The 18,075-nt window shown below is 36.0% G+C and overlaps 1 protein-coding gene across 3 annotated transcripts in view; it reads right to left on the bottom strand.

Annotated features, from left to right (window-relative positions):
* The window catches only part of FGD6 (FYVE, RhoGEF and PH domain containing 6), a 97,869-nt gene that overhangs the window by 39,419 nt on the left and 40,375 nt on the right, over positions 1-18,075 (bottom strand). For all 3 annotated transcript variants that reach the window (XR_004324728.1, XM_006179870.3, XM_014555204.2), the window contains exons 4-7: positions 12,224-12,291; positions 12,109-12,139; positions 2,309-2,460; positions 984-1,140 (exon numbers count right to left, since the gene is read on the bottom strand). Coding sequence is in view for 2 of the 3 variants with exons in the window: in XM_006179870.3 (XP_006179932.1) it covers positions 984-1,140; positions 2,309-2,460; positions 12,109-12,139; positions 12,224-12,291 (408 nt within the window). In the remaining variant the exon portion in view is untranslated. The remainder of the gene's footprint in view (positions 1-983; positions 1,141-2,308; positions 2,461-12,108; positions 12,140-12,223; positions 12,292-18,075) is intronic.

Below are 18,075 nucleotides of genomic sequence, written 5' to 3'. Positions count from 1 at the left end.
TAACAGCAGGTGGTAGTGGGGAAAACTGCAGAAATTAAAGACAACCTGAAAAGGGGGCAAGGGTATAGCTCAGTGGTAGAGTGTGTGCTTAGCATCATGAGGTCCTGGGTTCAATCCCCAGTGCCTCCATTTAAAAAAAAAAAATTAAATAAACCTAATTACATACCTCAGTTAAAAAAGAGGGAAAAAAAATAAAAAAGACAACCTGAAAAGCAGACTTATATGCCAGAAGAATGTAAACTTCTTTCTCAAATGAATGGCTACAAAAGACAGCCCCCCAATCACACTGTACATAGGAACATTTGATTCTGGAACCCTTCCGACTTGACCACTAGGATATTTGATTCTGCCCTTAAAGCTCTTTTCCTTAATATGCACAACAGATACTTGTGCCCATTCCTGAGCCTCACCTCCAATCTCACACACAAGTATTTACTGTGAGGTGGCATCAAAATGGCCCAGTGAAAATGTCCCTGTATCCTAAGATGTCCCCAGAGTCTTACACAGCTCAGGTGGGAGGGGAAGAGTTTTTTCAAAGTTGCTGAGATGGTTTTATTTTTTTCTAAAATAGGTACCTCCAGGTTCTGGTATTCAGAATAATTACGAAATTACAATGATAATGCACATTAAGAAAGCATCTATCACATAAGCATCATTAACCAAGACAGCTAACTTTCCCCAGTCTTATGTTTTCTTTTGCTGCCAAGGCAATAGAACAACTCACTGGACACTGATGAAAACCTTGGTCAATTATCAGTAGCCACAGCTATATATAATCACACTTCCCTTCTTAACTGCATGACTTCAGAAGAAAGGAAAAGGAGGAAGAAAAGACTACAAATGATTTTAAAGTTTGGTTATTTGTCTACTGTACAAATTAGAAATCAGCAGTATCTTAACATTTCCAAAGCTTTTCTAATTTGGCATGATTGGAATTCACTGATGTTTTTAGTTTCAAAACAGAGAAATGGCAGCAAAGATACCTCAAATTCTCTAACAACAGCAGCAAAACCTGGGTTTTTCTTGCACTGCTCATCCAGCAAAGCTATATTCTTATCAAATTCTTTGATGTATGTGGAATACATTTTTAGATACGGTCCCTTCTTTACAAAGATATCAGCAATTCTTTGTTGTTCAGTCCTGAGGACAGAGAGACAAAAATATTAAAAAAGAGTCAGTATCCAAAATAAATCCAGTGGTGAACAGAGTCCCATCTCCAAGCTATCAGCTTATCTTTTTTTCCTCTTCTTCTAAGACATATCCCAAACCCACTCATCACCATTTCCTTTGCCACCATCACAGCCTGCCTGGACTCTGCCAGCCCTCTGACTGCTCCCCGTTTCCAACCATCTCATTCTTCTTTACAGCCAGAGTCTTAAGCCAATTCAGATGAAATTTTAGGATAATTTTTTATAAGAAGAATGAGGAAGTATGTACAAGAAGACTACCTGTAATTACATTTTATTTCTATCATGACTTTAAAATTAGCTTTTAGTCATTCCTCAGTCCTTAAACTCTGTGTTATTTTATACTTAGGCTGCAGCTAAGAATTAATCACTATTTAGCATATTTTCCTAACATGTAGAAGCAAGATATTTCTAAAACAGGCAGAGGTATTTTCCCAGATTGCACATGAGGAAACCTTAGAGGTAAATATTTATCATAAAAGTAGGTGATATCGTTTTGTTATTCTAATAATTTTGAGTTCCCCATAGACTTCAACAATAAATTCAGTCTCCTACAACCAAACTTTCTACACATTTCCAAAGATGTCACCAAAGTTTCTGTTACTGTCTGAAGCCCAATGGAAGTAGTTAATTCTTCTCCTTTTCTGAAATCTATAGCATTTATAAAGATATCATGTATATGGAAATTTCCTAAATCAAACAAATCTTCCTATTAACTCAGTGAATGGCCTCCTTTCCAGAACACAAAGAGTTTCATGACTTGAAGCCCCAGAAAGACAGAGGAGACATTTGAAAATGTTCCCAATGTGAAAATATCAACTAAACTTCTCTCCTAACCTCAAACATCTTGATTACCAAAGGCCACAAAGAAAGTTAAATTGGTTGAATACAGGCCCTTCTTGCTTTTGAAGCAACATTATCAAAGAATTTAAAAATTCATAGTGTTGAGCTCAGTGCACCAGTGAATTTTGGCCATGTGAAATTCAATCTACAGGTAACTGCTAAGAAAATTCAACATAATGAAAAACTCAATGTAAGGAACACTTCTCTGTCACATGCAGGACCCTCATAGCTTCATCTAAAATTGGAAACTCTAGGAAAGCTGGTTAGTTCATTTTTACCAGTTTAACATTCTTTCCTCCAGTTCCTTCAGGAGATCCCGATTGAGCTCATACAGCTGAGGCAAGTAGTACAGGATTTGATTTAGGATCCGGTCCTCAATCACTGGTTTCCCAAGTTGCCTGGAAGCATGTGCTACTGCGTCCCGGAAATCCTATTACAGGCCAGAGGAGAAATAGACATACACACATAACTTGATAAAAAGATTTTTCCCCGGTCACTCTTTTCCCCAAAACAATATAAACTCCCAATACCCACTTCCTCCTACCCAACTTACTTATTACTTTGATAGGAAATTAAATTTAAAACAGATTGTGTGATATTTCTCTTAAATAGTTTGGTTTGATCTCCAAACTTAGCAATTATACTAAGGGGTTATCTGGAAATTGCATTGCAAATCTAAGTAGCCCTTATAATTATTCCAATACTGCTATATGAACAAAACTCATTTATTTTAAAAGTTCCCAGCAGATCTTAACTAATTTTATTTTGGAAGTGTCTCTTTGTCATGTGCAGCATGGTACATTCTTGATAATCTGAGAATACTGGATCCAAGCTCTTGCTCCTAATTTACTGTGTTTCCTTCAGCTAGATTTTCCTCATCTGTTAAGTGGGTTATGAGACTTTAATTAGATACTGCACATAAAGCCTCTTGCAATGTATTTGGCACACAGGATCAACATAATGTTTTAACTCTGGACCTTAAACTCTCCCCTCCCTCTATCTAGCCTTCCCATAAATTCACCAGAATTTATAATTTTTACAAAAAAAAAAAAAAAACTTTTCCCATCACATATTCCTTATCACTGACTTTTCTCTATAAGACTGTTTATACCAAAAAAAAAAAAAAAGACTGTTTATACCATGTTTTAAGACAGGTCCACCCCACCCCACCCTATCACTCCCGAGGATTTGGAAAGGGTGGGACTGGAGATGGTATTTGTCTGGATTTCATTGTATCTTGAGGTCTACCCTTGGGGGATAAGTAAAATAATAGTGGAATCTATTCCACAGGCCTGAGGATTCAAAAACAAAGATTGTTCCTTCTTAGAAGCAGGAGGTTTAATTAAATCCTTAAAGCAAAGATTGGGTAAAACAGACTCTTTAGTAGGCTTTCCCTTCTTTCTCCTCTCTGTCAAACTGCTTTCCATTCAGGAGTTTACTGGTCAGATCAAGTAAATAAAAAAAGATCCTGATTTCTCCCTTGATCCATTCAACACCTGCCCCCTAAACACATACATTAACCATTAGTATTTCTTATGCTTTCTGTGAAGGACAACAACCTAATACATAATTTAAAAGTACACAAAAAGATTCCTTTTCTAAGGTGTATTTTAGACAAATCAACTCTTCTTGCACTCAACAAGGGCTAATACATCCTGCCCTTAGGCCTTAGGACCCGGAACTAACTTTATCAGCACCAAACAGTCACATCAGCCCAAAGGAACCAACTACTTACACCAGCAACTAAAGAACAACTTTTACAACTAATTACCGTAATATAAAATAAGAATTTATTGCTTGTATAAACTCCAATCCAGAAAACCACACAACACAGCTCCGGAAACCAAATGGACTTGGGCCAAATTCCAGCTCCCAACAGCTTGTTTCTATCAGTACTCACATTTATAGTGCTAACTTAACACTCGAAAATCATTAGATTTTTCATCAAGCAGAACTACACAGAATATATTTACATACCACAAATAACATTCTCAATTGTAAATGTATTCGAAGCACAGCAGTTAAACATCATCTATAGCATTTTTAAAATTATACCAGTTTAATGATTAAATAATTTAGATGCAAGAGTTCTTTGTCCAGCAAAATAATTAGCATGCCCTTTCTTTGGGTAGAATAAATAATGAACATGTTTGTCCCTTGGCAGCAGGATGACTTTTGTTTTCCAGTTGGAAGGCATTTCCTCAGCCAGGACAGTGACAGTAGACATTAGCTGCTAAGTAGCTTAAGGACCCTGTCTGACACAGCTTTTGCCAGACTCTGCATTCCATATGTCTGCTACCATTGCCAAAAAGGAAACTTGTTTATTTAAGACACATTCAATAGAGACCAGCCAAATCCACACTGTGCTGACCAGTGTGATGGCCACCTCTAATTGAAGTGCCCTGTCACATACCAGGCAAGACTCTTCATTTCTTCCCAGTACTACTGGATGGTGTAGGCAGCTCTGGATGAATGAATGGCCCATGATGCCTTTTTCAAAATTATAAGTAGCATGTCAGAATAAAAGAGAAATTTAATAATTGTAAGAGCAAAAGAGGAATGTTTAAGACTATAGGAATTTAGAGTTTATACCTGGCTATTAAATATTATTCCTAAAGCCTAGAAAGTTACATATTCTAAGCAATCACTACTGGAGCCATCAATAGGCTTCATGGTAGCTTTTGAAAATAGAAAAGAGCACCCCTTCCTCCAGGCCAATGCAACTCAGACCAAGGGCCTTACCCACAACTCACGGCCTCCTTAACTGCACAGGGCAGCCCTGGCCCCTGTCTCATTCCCTCACCTCACAGGCAACCACCCCCTGAAAAGCAATGTGTAATGGCCCCAGAGCCAGATGTAATTAATCCACAAGGGAACTATGTACAGAATCTCTAACGTCTCAGCTCTTCCTGAACCTCGACCATTTCCAGAACTGGTGCCACTGGAAGGAGGAAACATCGTTTTGTTTTTGTTTTTGTTTTTAAATAAAAGGGTCGATTACAACACATCTGGTTATTTTCCTAAATGCTAACAGCCAGCATAACTTGGGAAAGTGTGATGACACTTAAGAGCCAGAGGCAAAACTATTTTTGGGCAGAAGAATCTAAATTCACCAACACCTCCTTGACTAAATCAGTGAGGATGTAGGACCACAGGACTGGTACTTTCAGTTAGATCCAGAGTATGCTTTTTCACACTGAAAAAGCTGGGTATTTAAAATAAAATGGGTGAGAGGAGCTAGAGTATAAAAATACTAGGTGAGCAAGAGAGTTTTTTGATATCAACCACATATACTTCAGTCTATTCTTCTAACATAAAGCAACCAACGATTCTGTAGGCAAAACCGAACCACCTACACTCTAGCTTCTGATCACAATAATCAAATGCTTGTTCTATTCGGCCTTTTTAGAAACAGAAATGGGTTACTGGATTATAAAGTAGGTCATAATATTATTCTTAAAAATTCCAAGAGAACCTACAAATAAGAACCAGATCAACTAAAAAAAAAAAAAAAAACCACTCAGTGCCTTTGAGGTATTAACATAGCCTCACCAGCTCTGATCACTTGGGCAAGACTAAGCAAAAATTAATGCAAATAAAATCAAGTATGAACATCTAAAGCAACAAAGCACAAAACAGATGGCCTTATTCGTCAGGTCAGGCTTTATATCTCTGGTGCCAAAGAGAAGTTAAGTGACTTAACTACCAGCTGTTCTGACTGGGCTTCCTGACCTTAGGGCATTACTTAACCACTATGATGACACAGTGAATTACAATGACCAAACAGACATATGGACAGACAGAGAGCTCTGCAGGGCTCCCAGCCTGTATGAAGGGCATTAAGAATCACTTCATATTAAGCAAAAGCAAAGCAGCTGCTGAGGTCAAAGAGCTCTGATAAATATGCAGAAAGCAGTGTGATACTATGAAGTAAAAGAAAGGGGAGGATGGGCTCCACATAATAATTTGACTTTGTTCTAAAATGAAAATATTTGACTAATGGAGTTATTCTTCCCTCTACTTTCAGACCTGGTGATCCATGCACAGTCATCAATGAGAAACTACATAAACAGGACTGAAACAGATCTTTTGTCTCAAATCTCTAATCCCTTTAATAACATTAACTGGTAGTCATCACAATATAACCTAACTGATCATCTTTAGAAGATGAAATACTAGAATTTCTGTAGTTTCCTGCCCCAATTGAAAGAATTCTGAAAGCAAGCGAATATGCCCAAAGATACATTATACCCTATACAGCATGGTAGAGATTTCAAGCAACAAATTTTAAATCAATTTCAGAACAATCACTTAGTGCAAGGGCTCAGAGAAACCGAGTTCAAAGTCTGGCTTTGCCATTTAGTATTGGGTTATATTTGGCAGTTGACTTACTTTCTTCACTTAAAAAATAGAAATGACATCTATTTGATAGGATCGTTATGAGGATTAAAATAGATAATTTATGTAACATAGCATACTGCAAGGCACAGAGAAAGCACTCAGTAGAAGGCCATTTATTTAATCAAAGGAGATTTGGTTAATTTAAATGATCACATGGCCACCTTTTAAGATCCACAAGTCCTAGGAAGTCTGGAAAGAGAGCTCTCAAACAGACATATATAAAGAGAAGGAAATACCAAACCAAGGTGAGGAAAACACCTCAGCAGAAAGACAAAGGCACTCCTAACAATGAACTTCATTCAGTGAAGGATAGGCTTCATATGAAGGAAGCTGCTCAAGAGTGAAAGTTCGGAGTGGTGTGGGAATAGCTCAAGTGGTAGAGCACATGCTTAGCACACATGAGGTCCTGTGTTCAATCCCCAGTACCTCCTCCAAAATAAATAAACCTCCCCCCTCAAAAATAGCAAAGAAAAAAAAAGTGAAAGTTTGGTAGCCAGGTCAATAGAAAATAAAGGAGGACTCTTTACAACTAAAGAACAAGTGACAATTAAATAGTTCACAAGGCTGAAAATACATAGGTATTCAGAAAAACAAAGATGAAGTGATTTTAAGATGATAGAAACTATACACTTCAATTAAAAAAAAAAAACTAAGGAAATCTAAATGAAGTATGAACTTAATGATAATGTATCAGTATTGATTCCTTAATCACAACAAATGTATCACACTAATGTAAGACAGTAGCAACAGAGGAAACTGGATGCGGGGTATGTGGGAACGTTGTACTATTTTAAAAAGATGGTATAAACTGAAGGCTTCTATGAAGAAGCCTTTTATTCTCTTTATAATGCATTAAAAATAAAAGATACATTTTATTTACTAATAGACATCTGAACGTCCAAGTAGCTTTGCCTCTAACTCAATGAATTTTGAGACTCTCAAATTTTCAGGTTAACGCATACTCCAATCTAAAGAAATTGGTAAAACAAAGATGCTTCATTACTAATATTATACTACTTAATAGCCCATCTTTGTTCAAAAGACCTCAAAGTCTCTGATCATTCCCTTTCAAGATTTTTTTTTAATCATGCTATTTGGACATTTATAAAATAAATTTATAGAAATGTCTATTAAACCAGTCTCCCAACAGAAAGCAAAAAAGATAACAGAAACCAACATTTTATCATTTATACTTAATTATATTAGATGTGTAAGATGTTTTTATCTTGAAAATGGCATTTATATGCAATATAGCAATCTCTGGATTGGACAACTTCTGCACAAAGAGGGAAAACAAATATAAATAACTAGAGTTTTACCAAACCAGGTATTATTCATCAGTTTCCTATCATTCATTTAACAGATATTAATTTAGTGGGATTAACAATAAACAAAACAGAAAAAAACCCTTGCTTTCATGGAGCTTACTTTCTAATGGAAAAATAAACCTACTAGGGTATTTTTCAGGAACAAACTCTATTTTGATTGATTTGATTAAACACTTGATAACATCAAAACTAAATAGTATAGGTTTTACCTGCTATAAATACATTCTAAATAACAGCTCTTTGTCTTGAAGGACCTCCACTTAGCCTACAGCTGAGGAAGAGATGATATTCTGGACTAGGCTGGTGGCAGTAAAGAGGAAACAGAATCAGCAGGTTTGCTGGTAGTTTGGCTGGAGAGGTGAAAAGGAGAAATGAAGAGTAAGTCCTAGTTCTCCAGCTTTGGCAGCTATATACATGGACGGCACTACCATTTTGAAAACAGAAAGACTGCCTTTTAAGAATCTCTTTTCTCTTTGGACTCAATAGGGTACTGACTTAGAGACAATGTGCATATTGGACCCTTTTTCAAATCCAGGTCAAAGTCCAAGTGCTCATTGTAGATACTGAAGAGTAAGTACCACATTAAACATTAACTGCAGAGTCTTGCTACTCCCTACAAACATCAGACAGATGAATCAAATCCCTCAGCCAAGTACACCGGTTCTTAGAAACTTAAGTATATTTAAAATTGTAAAATTTTTATTATTATTATTTTTAATGGAGGTACTGGGGACTGAACCGAGGACTTCATGTATGTTAAGGAGGCACTCTACCACTGAGCTATACCTCCCTACTAAGTATATTTTAAATTGCATAATCTCCACCCATGTCTAATTCCTCCCAATGTAATAACAGCTTAAGTGATAAAATTCATTAGTTTGGACTTTAAAACATTTTTATGAGCTATATCACCTAGTTTAGTAAATTCAAAACAAAGAAATGATAGTGAGCTACAGTGACATAGTAAAGTGATACATAAAGTATCAGCAAGCTACAGTGACACCTTACAAATTTTAAAGTACAGCCACCGTATTGGACAGTGTAGATATTGAACATTTCTGTGTCACAGAAAGCTCTTTTAATGCTATTTTAGAGTCTCTAATATGGAAAACTATTAATGGGAAATCATGTATAACTCAAACAATAGCTCCTCCCAAGCCACTTGGATACCTTGTTGATTTCCAAAATACTCACTGAATTATCTAACAAGCCTGTTAGATATTTTAAAGCAGTCATATTCTATCATATAACAGAAGTTCATTCATTTAGATGAAATCAGACAGCAGCAGTCCTCAGGATTAAAACTATCCATGTGCTACCTTTGTGGGGTACTTTTGGTAGAAGAGTAAATATGAGCTTTAATAGCACAGTACGAGTGTTGAATTGAAACAAGAGATGCTTTTGGTTTCACCGACATTATCCTGGTGACAAACCACTCCTAGTAATGGCTCACGACCTGTTTAACGCCCTGTTGTGAAGACACCCACTAATGTTGACCTCTGCTGAATTACATTTGCACATACCAGACAGGATGTCAACATGAGGTTGGCAAATGATCTACTCTCACTCCTACATTAAAGGCTTAGGAGGTTTTGAAAATGTACAGATCAAGGTGGGTTTTAGATGATTCACCTTGTTCCACATCAGTGGGGAAAAGACTAAGGTCATCTATCATGACTGAGAAGATAAGGGAAATACCTTGAGCTAATTGTCTATTCTTACAGCGCTTATGCTTTGTTCCAAAAATATGGAGGTAAGAACCAGGACACATATTTTTAAAAAATCAAACACACTGGTAAAGCTTTTAATTGCGTCTCTACCTATTCGAATCAGAACTTCCTTCATTAACATGGAACTTTAGTACAGGGGGAAAAAGGCATTTGAAAGGGAGGGAAGAAGATGAAGAAGAAGGGGAGGAGGAGGGGTGAGGGAGAGGAGGAGGAGAAGAAAATAAAGGCAATTTGAGATCCTACCATATATTGTACACTACCAGGTTCTTCCATGTACTTTCTTCCACTGATTCCTTACAACCTGAGAGATGGGTATTTTTATCTCCATTTTACAAATGAAGAAAGCTAGACCCAACAAGTCAAACTATCTTCTAAAATTTGCACACATGGTAAGAGGTAGAATCTACTAAGACAATGCTTCCCCAAGTGTGGCCTACAAACTGTTATTGGCATGTGAAGATATTACTCAAAAAAGTGATAATGGGGGGAAGGTATAGCTCAAGTGGTAGAGTACATGCTTAGCATTCATGAGGTCCTGGGTTCAATCCCCAGTACCTCCTTCAAAAATAAATATAAATTCTAATTATTTCTCACTCCACCCACCCAAATTAAAAATAAAAAGTGAGAATAAGGGTTTGGAAACTTTTCTATCAATTTGACATAGTCAAGAATTTTTATTGTGTTTTACAAAATTTTGGTCTACCATGGATGGGCAATTTAAAAATCCAGTTGCCCACCACAATAGTGTGAGAAGCACTACACTAGACTATAAGCATCCTTAACATATGTTCCATACATGATTTGATCAAATAGTACAGTAAAGTTAAACACAGCATTTTTTGCCGTATGAGTTTACTAGTTCACATGCAGATGCTTAAATTTCCTTGGAAACGTCCTATTTCTATTTAAACATGTCAATCAGAACACCTATCAAATAGGTATAAGCTGCTTGTCCTACAGATGTGTTCTGAGTTTTCCAGAAAACATCAGTTTAGCATTTTCTTTTCCCCTTACAATTGCTTATACAATAGAGAAGCTTGGGGCATAGCTGCGAAAGTTCATGGAGTTTATTTGAAAAGTCATTTATTTATTAAGTTCATTGTAACTTACTTGAAGTGACAGTATGCTTGTCACCAATTCTATTTGAGTGACCAAATACTGCTATATTTTTTTTAAATGAATCTATAAAGGGAACTTACCAATATAGTCAAGAGTTATGTAACAAACAAACAAACAAACAAAAACAAAGCGTAAATACAGGACAGAAATAGACTCATAGACAAAGAATACAGACTTGTGGTTGCCAGGGGTCGGAGGGTGGGAAGGGATAGACTGGGATTTCAAAATTGTAAAATAGATAAACAAGATTATACTGTATAGCACAGGGAAATATACACAAAATGTTATGATAACTCACAGAGAAAAAAATGTGACACAATGAGTGTGTATATGTCCATGAATGACTGAAAAATTATGCTGAACACTGGAATTTGACACAACATTGTAAAATGATTATAAATCAATAAAAAAATGTTTAAAAAAAGAGTTATGTCAGAAACTATTCATGGGAGAATAATTTCTCAAAACAAAATTAGCAATCTTAAGAATTTTTTTTTAATGTTTCCAAAGCTAGAGATTTTTCACACAGGAATTAGGCTTCCATGTGTCCACTGGACCAAGTTTAAAGCACAGGGGGATCATTCTGTGAATGTGAAACACCTTTAAGTATAACACACTTTTCATGTTTATAAATATCTTTTAAAAAGAAAACTAAAATAATGATACTCTGTGCAGAGACATGGGTATGCATTTTGTAAACCTACCGTTTCTCAGCAATTCAATTTAAAGATGATGTTAATAATTACCATCTAAGTAGACTTCTTAGATGGCAGTTCAATTCACTTCCATTTCTTTTTTCATTGTTTCCTCTACTTTAACTTCTCCTTTTGTTGAGTCTTAATATCTTGCCAAAATATAATTAAAATAAAGCAACACTAAAAGCACTTGAACTGCCAATGAGTAATGAAACTTGTGAAAACTTGCAGGTACAAAGGAGTGGATGAGAAAAATGAGTATGCAGTCAGCCACATATCATAATTGTTTCCCAACATGTTCGTTCAAGTTGACAATTATCAAAATTGAAAATAGAACTTTAAAAAGTTAGGTGTTAAAATCTCTATTTTAAGTATCTTTCTAGGAGCTTATTCAGACAGAAGAACAATTTTGAACACTGATCATGACATTCTTTATAAACTGCTGGTACAAAATTCTACTGTAGCACACATCTTCTGCAAATGCCCAAGAAGAAATATCATCCTTTTAAAAACTCTTTATTATAAAGATAGAAAGTTTAAAGATTTTGGAGATACAGACATAAAGGCCCTATTTTCAGAAATCATCTGGGTATACTACACATACATGAGAGACATACATTTTAGAAAACTCTATTCACATATGTGTGTGAATTAAAAAATATAACCATGTATTAGAAAGCACATACATGTATATACATGTTAATAGAAGTAAATTTAAGTTAATTATGGTAAAAATACTGGGGAATAGTGAAAGATATAAAAGAGGATGGTTTTAGACTTGAAGAAAATTTTAGCAGATACTTACAATATGCAGAAGCTTTAACACATCCACAAACCTGTAAAAAACAGCAATGAAAGACATTTTTTAATGAGCCAATGGGGAAGCGAATAGCCTTCTGAATTCTAAACTAGATACCTACACTTTCTCTGAGCTCATGATCTCCTTGGCAATATGATGGACTTTACTTTTCATTCCAGTATCTTCATCCTGTGGATAAGAGTGCATTAAGAAAACATGAACTCATAAAAGGATAATGAAGATCAGCCTGGAGCTAGTCAGATACACATTCAAACTCTGATACTTAATAGGTTTTGATTAGAATACATTTCCTACTATACGATGTCTCAAATGGCAAACCTGGAGAAGTGATGAGATTATTAAACCATGATACAGGGGTTGCTGAGAGCAATGGGTAATCCTCATCATCAGCGCTGGACTGATGGACTGCCCTGCAGTACCCCAGAGCCCTGGTGGAGCACACTGTCAATGGTTCACAACTGAAGTGACACTCTACAGATATCACATGAGCATGAGTTCTTGGGGTGCACGCGAGTAATTTAAGATTAGTGAATATTCAATAGGTAAGTATAAAAGAACTTCACCCTCAGGAAAGCCACTCTGAGTCAAACAACTTAAATGCCATCTGAAAAGGGCTCTTCACAGTCTACACCATACATATGCCAAGATTATAGCCACAGGCACTCTCAATTTACTTACAGTCCCTTTTAGAAATATGCTCGTACAGTCAAGGCAGTTTTACTCTAAAGAGCTGAAAAAAAATTCTTTTAATATGTATTGCTTTGTGTGAAAATTAAATGCTCTAGGCAGGGACAAAACGTACACTTTTGGAAAAAAAAAAGAGGTGATTAGGAATGAGCCTCAATACATAGGTAAGATTACTATTGTAGCTGTTTTCATTTAAATACTGACAGAGCTGGCTTTGACTCCAGGGCATTACAGGAAAGGAGCTTCTCTCCATTTCTATTCTGGTGAAAGATCTGAACACTACAGTTCCAGAGTGAAGGGCAAGAGAGTAAACAAGGAACAAGCAGTTATAAAATTTTAGTTATTACATGTAAGGTGAAAATTATGACTACTGCCATTAAAAATGCTCTGTTGTTTCTGTTGAAGAAATGCCAGATCTGGTTTTAGAAAGAGAGGTCCCTGTACATTCACGCCGACACTGGCAGTGCCAGGACCCAAGTATTTTGCGCTCCCCAGAGTGCAGTGAGATAAGGTAATGTCACAATAAGGATAACAAATGACCAGGACAGTCTAGTAGTCAGTCACTAATAAAATGTCACAGGAAAAACAGTAATGATAGTGACTACTATTTATTATTAAGAAAAAAGATAATAATGTGAAGGGGGAAGGGCAAAATAGGGGAAGGGGATTAACAGGTATAAACTACTATGTATAAAATAAATAAGCTACAAGGCTATATTGTATAGCACAGAGAATATAGCCAATATTTTATAACTTTAAATGAGTATAATCTAAAAATTTTTGAATTACTATGTTGTACACCTGAAATTGAAAAAAAAAAGTTAGGAAGTGAACTCTCAGATTATCTCAAAGTTTTACCCAATGTTTGAATTTCTAAAAAAATAGCCAGATAGATAGATAGACAGACAGACAGATAAGTGTCAAGTAGTCTTCTATTCTAAATTAAAATCATGGATCATCCTAACACATCTGCTTTCCTGAGTATCACATAGTCAAAGGGCTATCTTAGTGTTTTTTTTTAATTCATCTGCTTACTCTCATTGTCAGTTTTCATCCCACCTCAACCAGGTCTGAACAGTGCTGCCTGTGGTTGCCATGGGGTGCCCTGCTCAGATGGCCCTTCAAGAGAACCTGCCGTAGGGAGCCAAGCTGACCTCTAGCTACTGCACAGGAGAGTGACCACAGCACAGCAAGGACATCAGGCCATGAGTCCCTCAGGCAGCCCCCAGCAATGCTGACCAGGAAGGGGTACAACCCAGGACCCCCTGCCTGACGCAGACCCCCTAGCAGCCTGGCCAAGACTTTCTCAGAACTGGCCTGGTCAGAGGCTGCTCCCACCAAGTTCTTCCTCCCCTCTCTCCACGGGACAGGGTCACACCTGCAAGGAAGTCAAAGGCTTTTCCTACCATCCTGTTCCCTCTTCCCCTCCTTCCCCTCCCAGGCAATTCCCCCAGAAAGTCTCTTGCACATCCTGCACATCTGACCTCCTTGGCATCTACCCTAGGACACTGTAGGCAGTCAGTAAGTACTGTGTGAGGAATAAACCTCTAGAAAGAGTAATGCTATGGACAGTAGATGAACTTGAAGTTGCAAGGATAGAAGTTTGGGCTCCTGCTCTGCCATATATTATTCACAACCTTAGGAAGGCTTCTTGAGACCTTTGAGCCACAACTTCATTAGATGTAAAATGAAGATAATACCACCAGGGTTGCCAGGAGGATTAAACAAAATAGTTTACCTAAGGTCCCTATCAAAAGGTTTCACACATAGGAACTGTCTGAATAATTACAAGCTCATTCTCCTCCTTACCCATTTTCTGTAGCTACCTCGAAGAATCCTTTACCTTTCCCCTTCACCAAGAATTCTGACCACTTTTTAACTAAATAAAGCCCCAAACAATCCTATATACCACTAGTGAATCCCTTGTTCAATTGAGCCTAACTGATGAATAAACTTTATTTTCATTCCTGACTTGCCTATGATGGCTTTAAGGTTTATTTTAGTAGATTTCAGAAAGTGAAATCTCATCAGACATAGGTATCTTAAAACTCTGAAACTTATGCTATTTCCCTAAACCTTTAAGTAAAACATGCTTTAAAAAACAACAACAATCAAAATCTAAACTGCAGTTCTGTACCAACATCTTTCGGCTAAGTTTTTTAGCCCCTTTAAAAAAAAGTTTTAAGTTTGTGGCATTCTAGATCATTATGGGGTTTTCCAAGAAAATGTAGTACACACTGACTTTGCATAGATTTCTGCTGAGCAGTTTTTAAAGAAGACTGAAGCACAATGTGTGTGCACTTACACACGCATTTTAAAAAGCCTCTAGGTGGATAAACTAAATTGTTAGTGGTGGTCACTCACAGGGATCAGGACTAGGAGGCATAAGAATGAGGGATTCTTACTTTTATATACTTCAGTTTTACAGGACTGGCTACATAACCTGTGTGTGAGGTCATGCAAAGTGAAAATGTAGGTGCCTTGTGAAAAATTATTAAGAATATGGAGACTGTGATAGCAGAGCGTTAAAACCAAGTGAGGGCCCTGTGTGACTGTACAGGTTGCTGGCTCATGAAACCAACCCTAAGCCTTTATCATTTTTATTAACCTAATTGTTTTTTAATTGAGTATAGTTGATTTATAATATATTAGCTTCAGGTGTACAATACAGTGATTCAAAATTTTTATAGACTATACTCCATTTAAAGTAACTGTAAAATATTGACTATATTCCCTGTGCTGTACAATGTATCCTTGTAGTTTATTTATTTTATACATAGAAGTTTATACCTCTTAATTCCCTACCCCTATCTTGCCTTAGTTCTTTATTTGGGAAAAATTTTTTACCTGCTTCCAGAATTTCAGTGTCAGAACCAAGGTATAAAAATACGTGCAGTTTAACAATGAATGAAATGCTTCTGAAAATTACATTTTAATATAAATATATGAAATATAAGAAAGAACTTCAAGTTTTTTGTTTTTTTTTTTACTACACTGAAAACCACTGGATCGTAAATGGAGGTTGAAGTTATGGAAGTGAAGATCAAACACAAGGAATAGATAAAGTGAGAACTGGAAGAGCAAATCCCAAAGATGACTCACTTAAAACAGGGATTTGCCAAGATTCAAAGTTGATTATTAGCAGAGTTGGCAAGAGAACCAAGATTTCCCAATATCTAACCCAGAAATTCTTCTATTATACCCTGTATCTCTCTTCATTATCTGCTGCTAATCATGGCATAACCTAACATTCGCTGCTAAATACATACCCACATATATCTCCTCTCTCTTCCCTTCCCCTCCTCTCAAGATTAAACAAATCCAAACATTCTGCAATATTTGGTTAAAGTCTTTTTATGAAAAAAATTGTTATATATAACACTAAAGTTGTTCTCCTTCTCCAGGAGTAAACACTAACCTCACAGTGTGTATCTGTCCCTTCCATGCCTTTATATTTTACTACAGAAGAATTAACATGTAATGTAAAGAAATCCTAGCCCTCCATCCCAATATAAATATTGTTACACAAACAATATCCAAAGTAGGCTATGTAACCAACTACTTATAAAAATAATCTTTAAAGAGCAATTCAATTATTAATTCATAATGCCTAACAGTCAAGTCTAATTAGCTTTACTACTGACCTTAGCTCGCAAACTCTATTTTTTAAAAGGACAATGAGATAGATGACTTTGACCTCTATCCCTCATTTATTCCTGTTTTCTAAGACAGGTTGTTGAATGATTGCTGCTAACAATTTTGATAAGTTTTGCTCAACTGAGCAAGATGGGGCATAAGACACTCAACTCTATTGACCTACTTTTTGAACTACAGGTAGATAACATTCCTTAGGAAGCAGTCTTAAGCACAGCCTGACTTTAAAGACCATGTATCAGTCATGCACTAATAATCATGACTGTGTATACTGAACACATACACACATACAGATAATTGTTACTTTGAAAAATATTTTAGCAAATCAATGCTTTCTAACTATTATAATAGTTTATCACCTGTAGCTAGGACATTTAATATTTGTAAAATACAATATATCTTTTAAAAATTAGAAAGCCAGAAGAAATGCATTAAAAATTGAAAACAGAAACCTAAACCATTGAAAGAAGTGAAGCCTTGATTCTGCACTCCATTTTCAAATGATGTGAGGACCCTTACAGGTCAAGAGGGAGTTTTATTAATAACTTTAAATAAACCTAGGCACACTATAGCTGCTGAAATATTTAATTGGTAGAACCACTTAAAATGTGTATCAGCTCTATACAAAAATTTCAAGAAGGTGTACTTTATTTTTGGCATCTACCCTTTATTTCCTTTCCTCTTTCTATCACTCTCCCCTTGTTAAGTCTTTACTCTGAATCTTTTTTTTTTTTTTCCCTCTTCTTCAGGACTGTGTTCTGCCAGGACCTGGGTTAGAGAGAACTGTGAAGAGGGACTCCATTGTAGTGTTATCCCTAGGCAGATATCATGCTTCTGTGATAGCAGGGGACACAAATACTTCAAATTGGGAGAAAAACTGTGGTGGGCCTGACATTCCTTATCTGTAAAATGAAAGCGTTAAACTTTCAACCTTAAAACCCTCATATTTAAGCGTTAAATATCTCAGATTTCAGGTGTTATATGGCAAGTCAGTGAGACAAAAGATAGCAGTGATTTAGAGGCAGCACAGAGGCTGGTAACTAAAGTATGTGTATCTTTTCTAGAAACTGAGATTATAAACTTTGGGGAAAAATGGTGGGTACTGGCATAAAGATAGACACGAAGATCAACAGGGAAAAAAATTGAAAGAAATAAACCCTTAAATTTATGGTCAGTGAATTTTTGACAAAGTTGTCAAGACAATTTCATGGGAAAATAATACGGTTTTTTTCAACAAATGGTTGAAAATTGCTGTAACAACTGGATAAACACAAGCAAAAATATGAATTTATACTCCAACTGACACCATATACAAAAATTAACTAAAAATGTATCATAGACTTCAATGTAAGAGCTAAAATTATAAAGCTTCTAGAAGAAAACACAGAAGAAAATCATTATGACCTTGATTTAAGCTAATAGTTTTTAGATAAACACCAAAAGCATGATGCATGAAAGAAAAAAATGTTGATAAATTGAATTTCATAAATTTAAACTTTATGCTTTAAAAGACATCATAAGGAAAACAAAAAGATAAGCCACAGGTGGGAAAAAAATACTTGCAAATCATGACTCTGTATCCAGAATACATTAAAAAACACTTATATCTCA

This window comes from Camelus ferus, chromosome 12, assembly GCF_009834535.1.
Source record: "Camelus ferus isolate YT-003-E chromosome 12, BCGSAC_Cfer_1.0, whole genome shotgun sequence".
NCBI classification, from domain to species: Eukaryota; Metazoa; Chordata; class Mammalia; order Artiodactyla; family Camelidae; genus Camelus; species Camelus ferus.
This window is presented reverse-complemented; position numbering and strand designations above follow the sequence as displayed.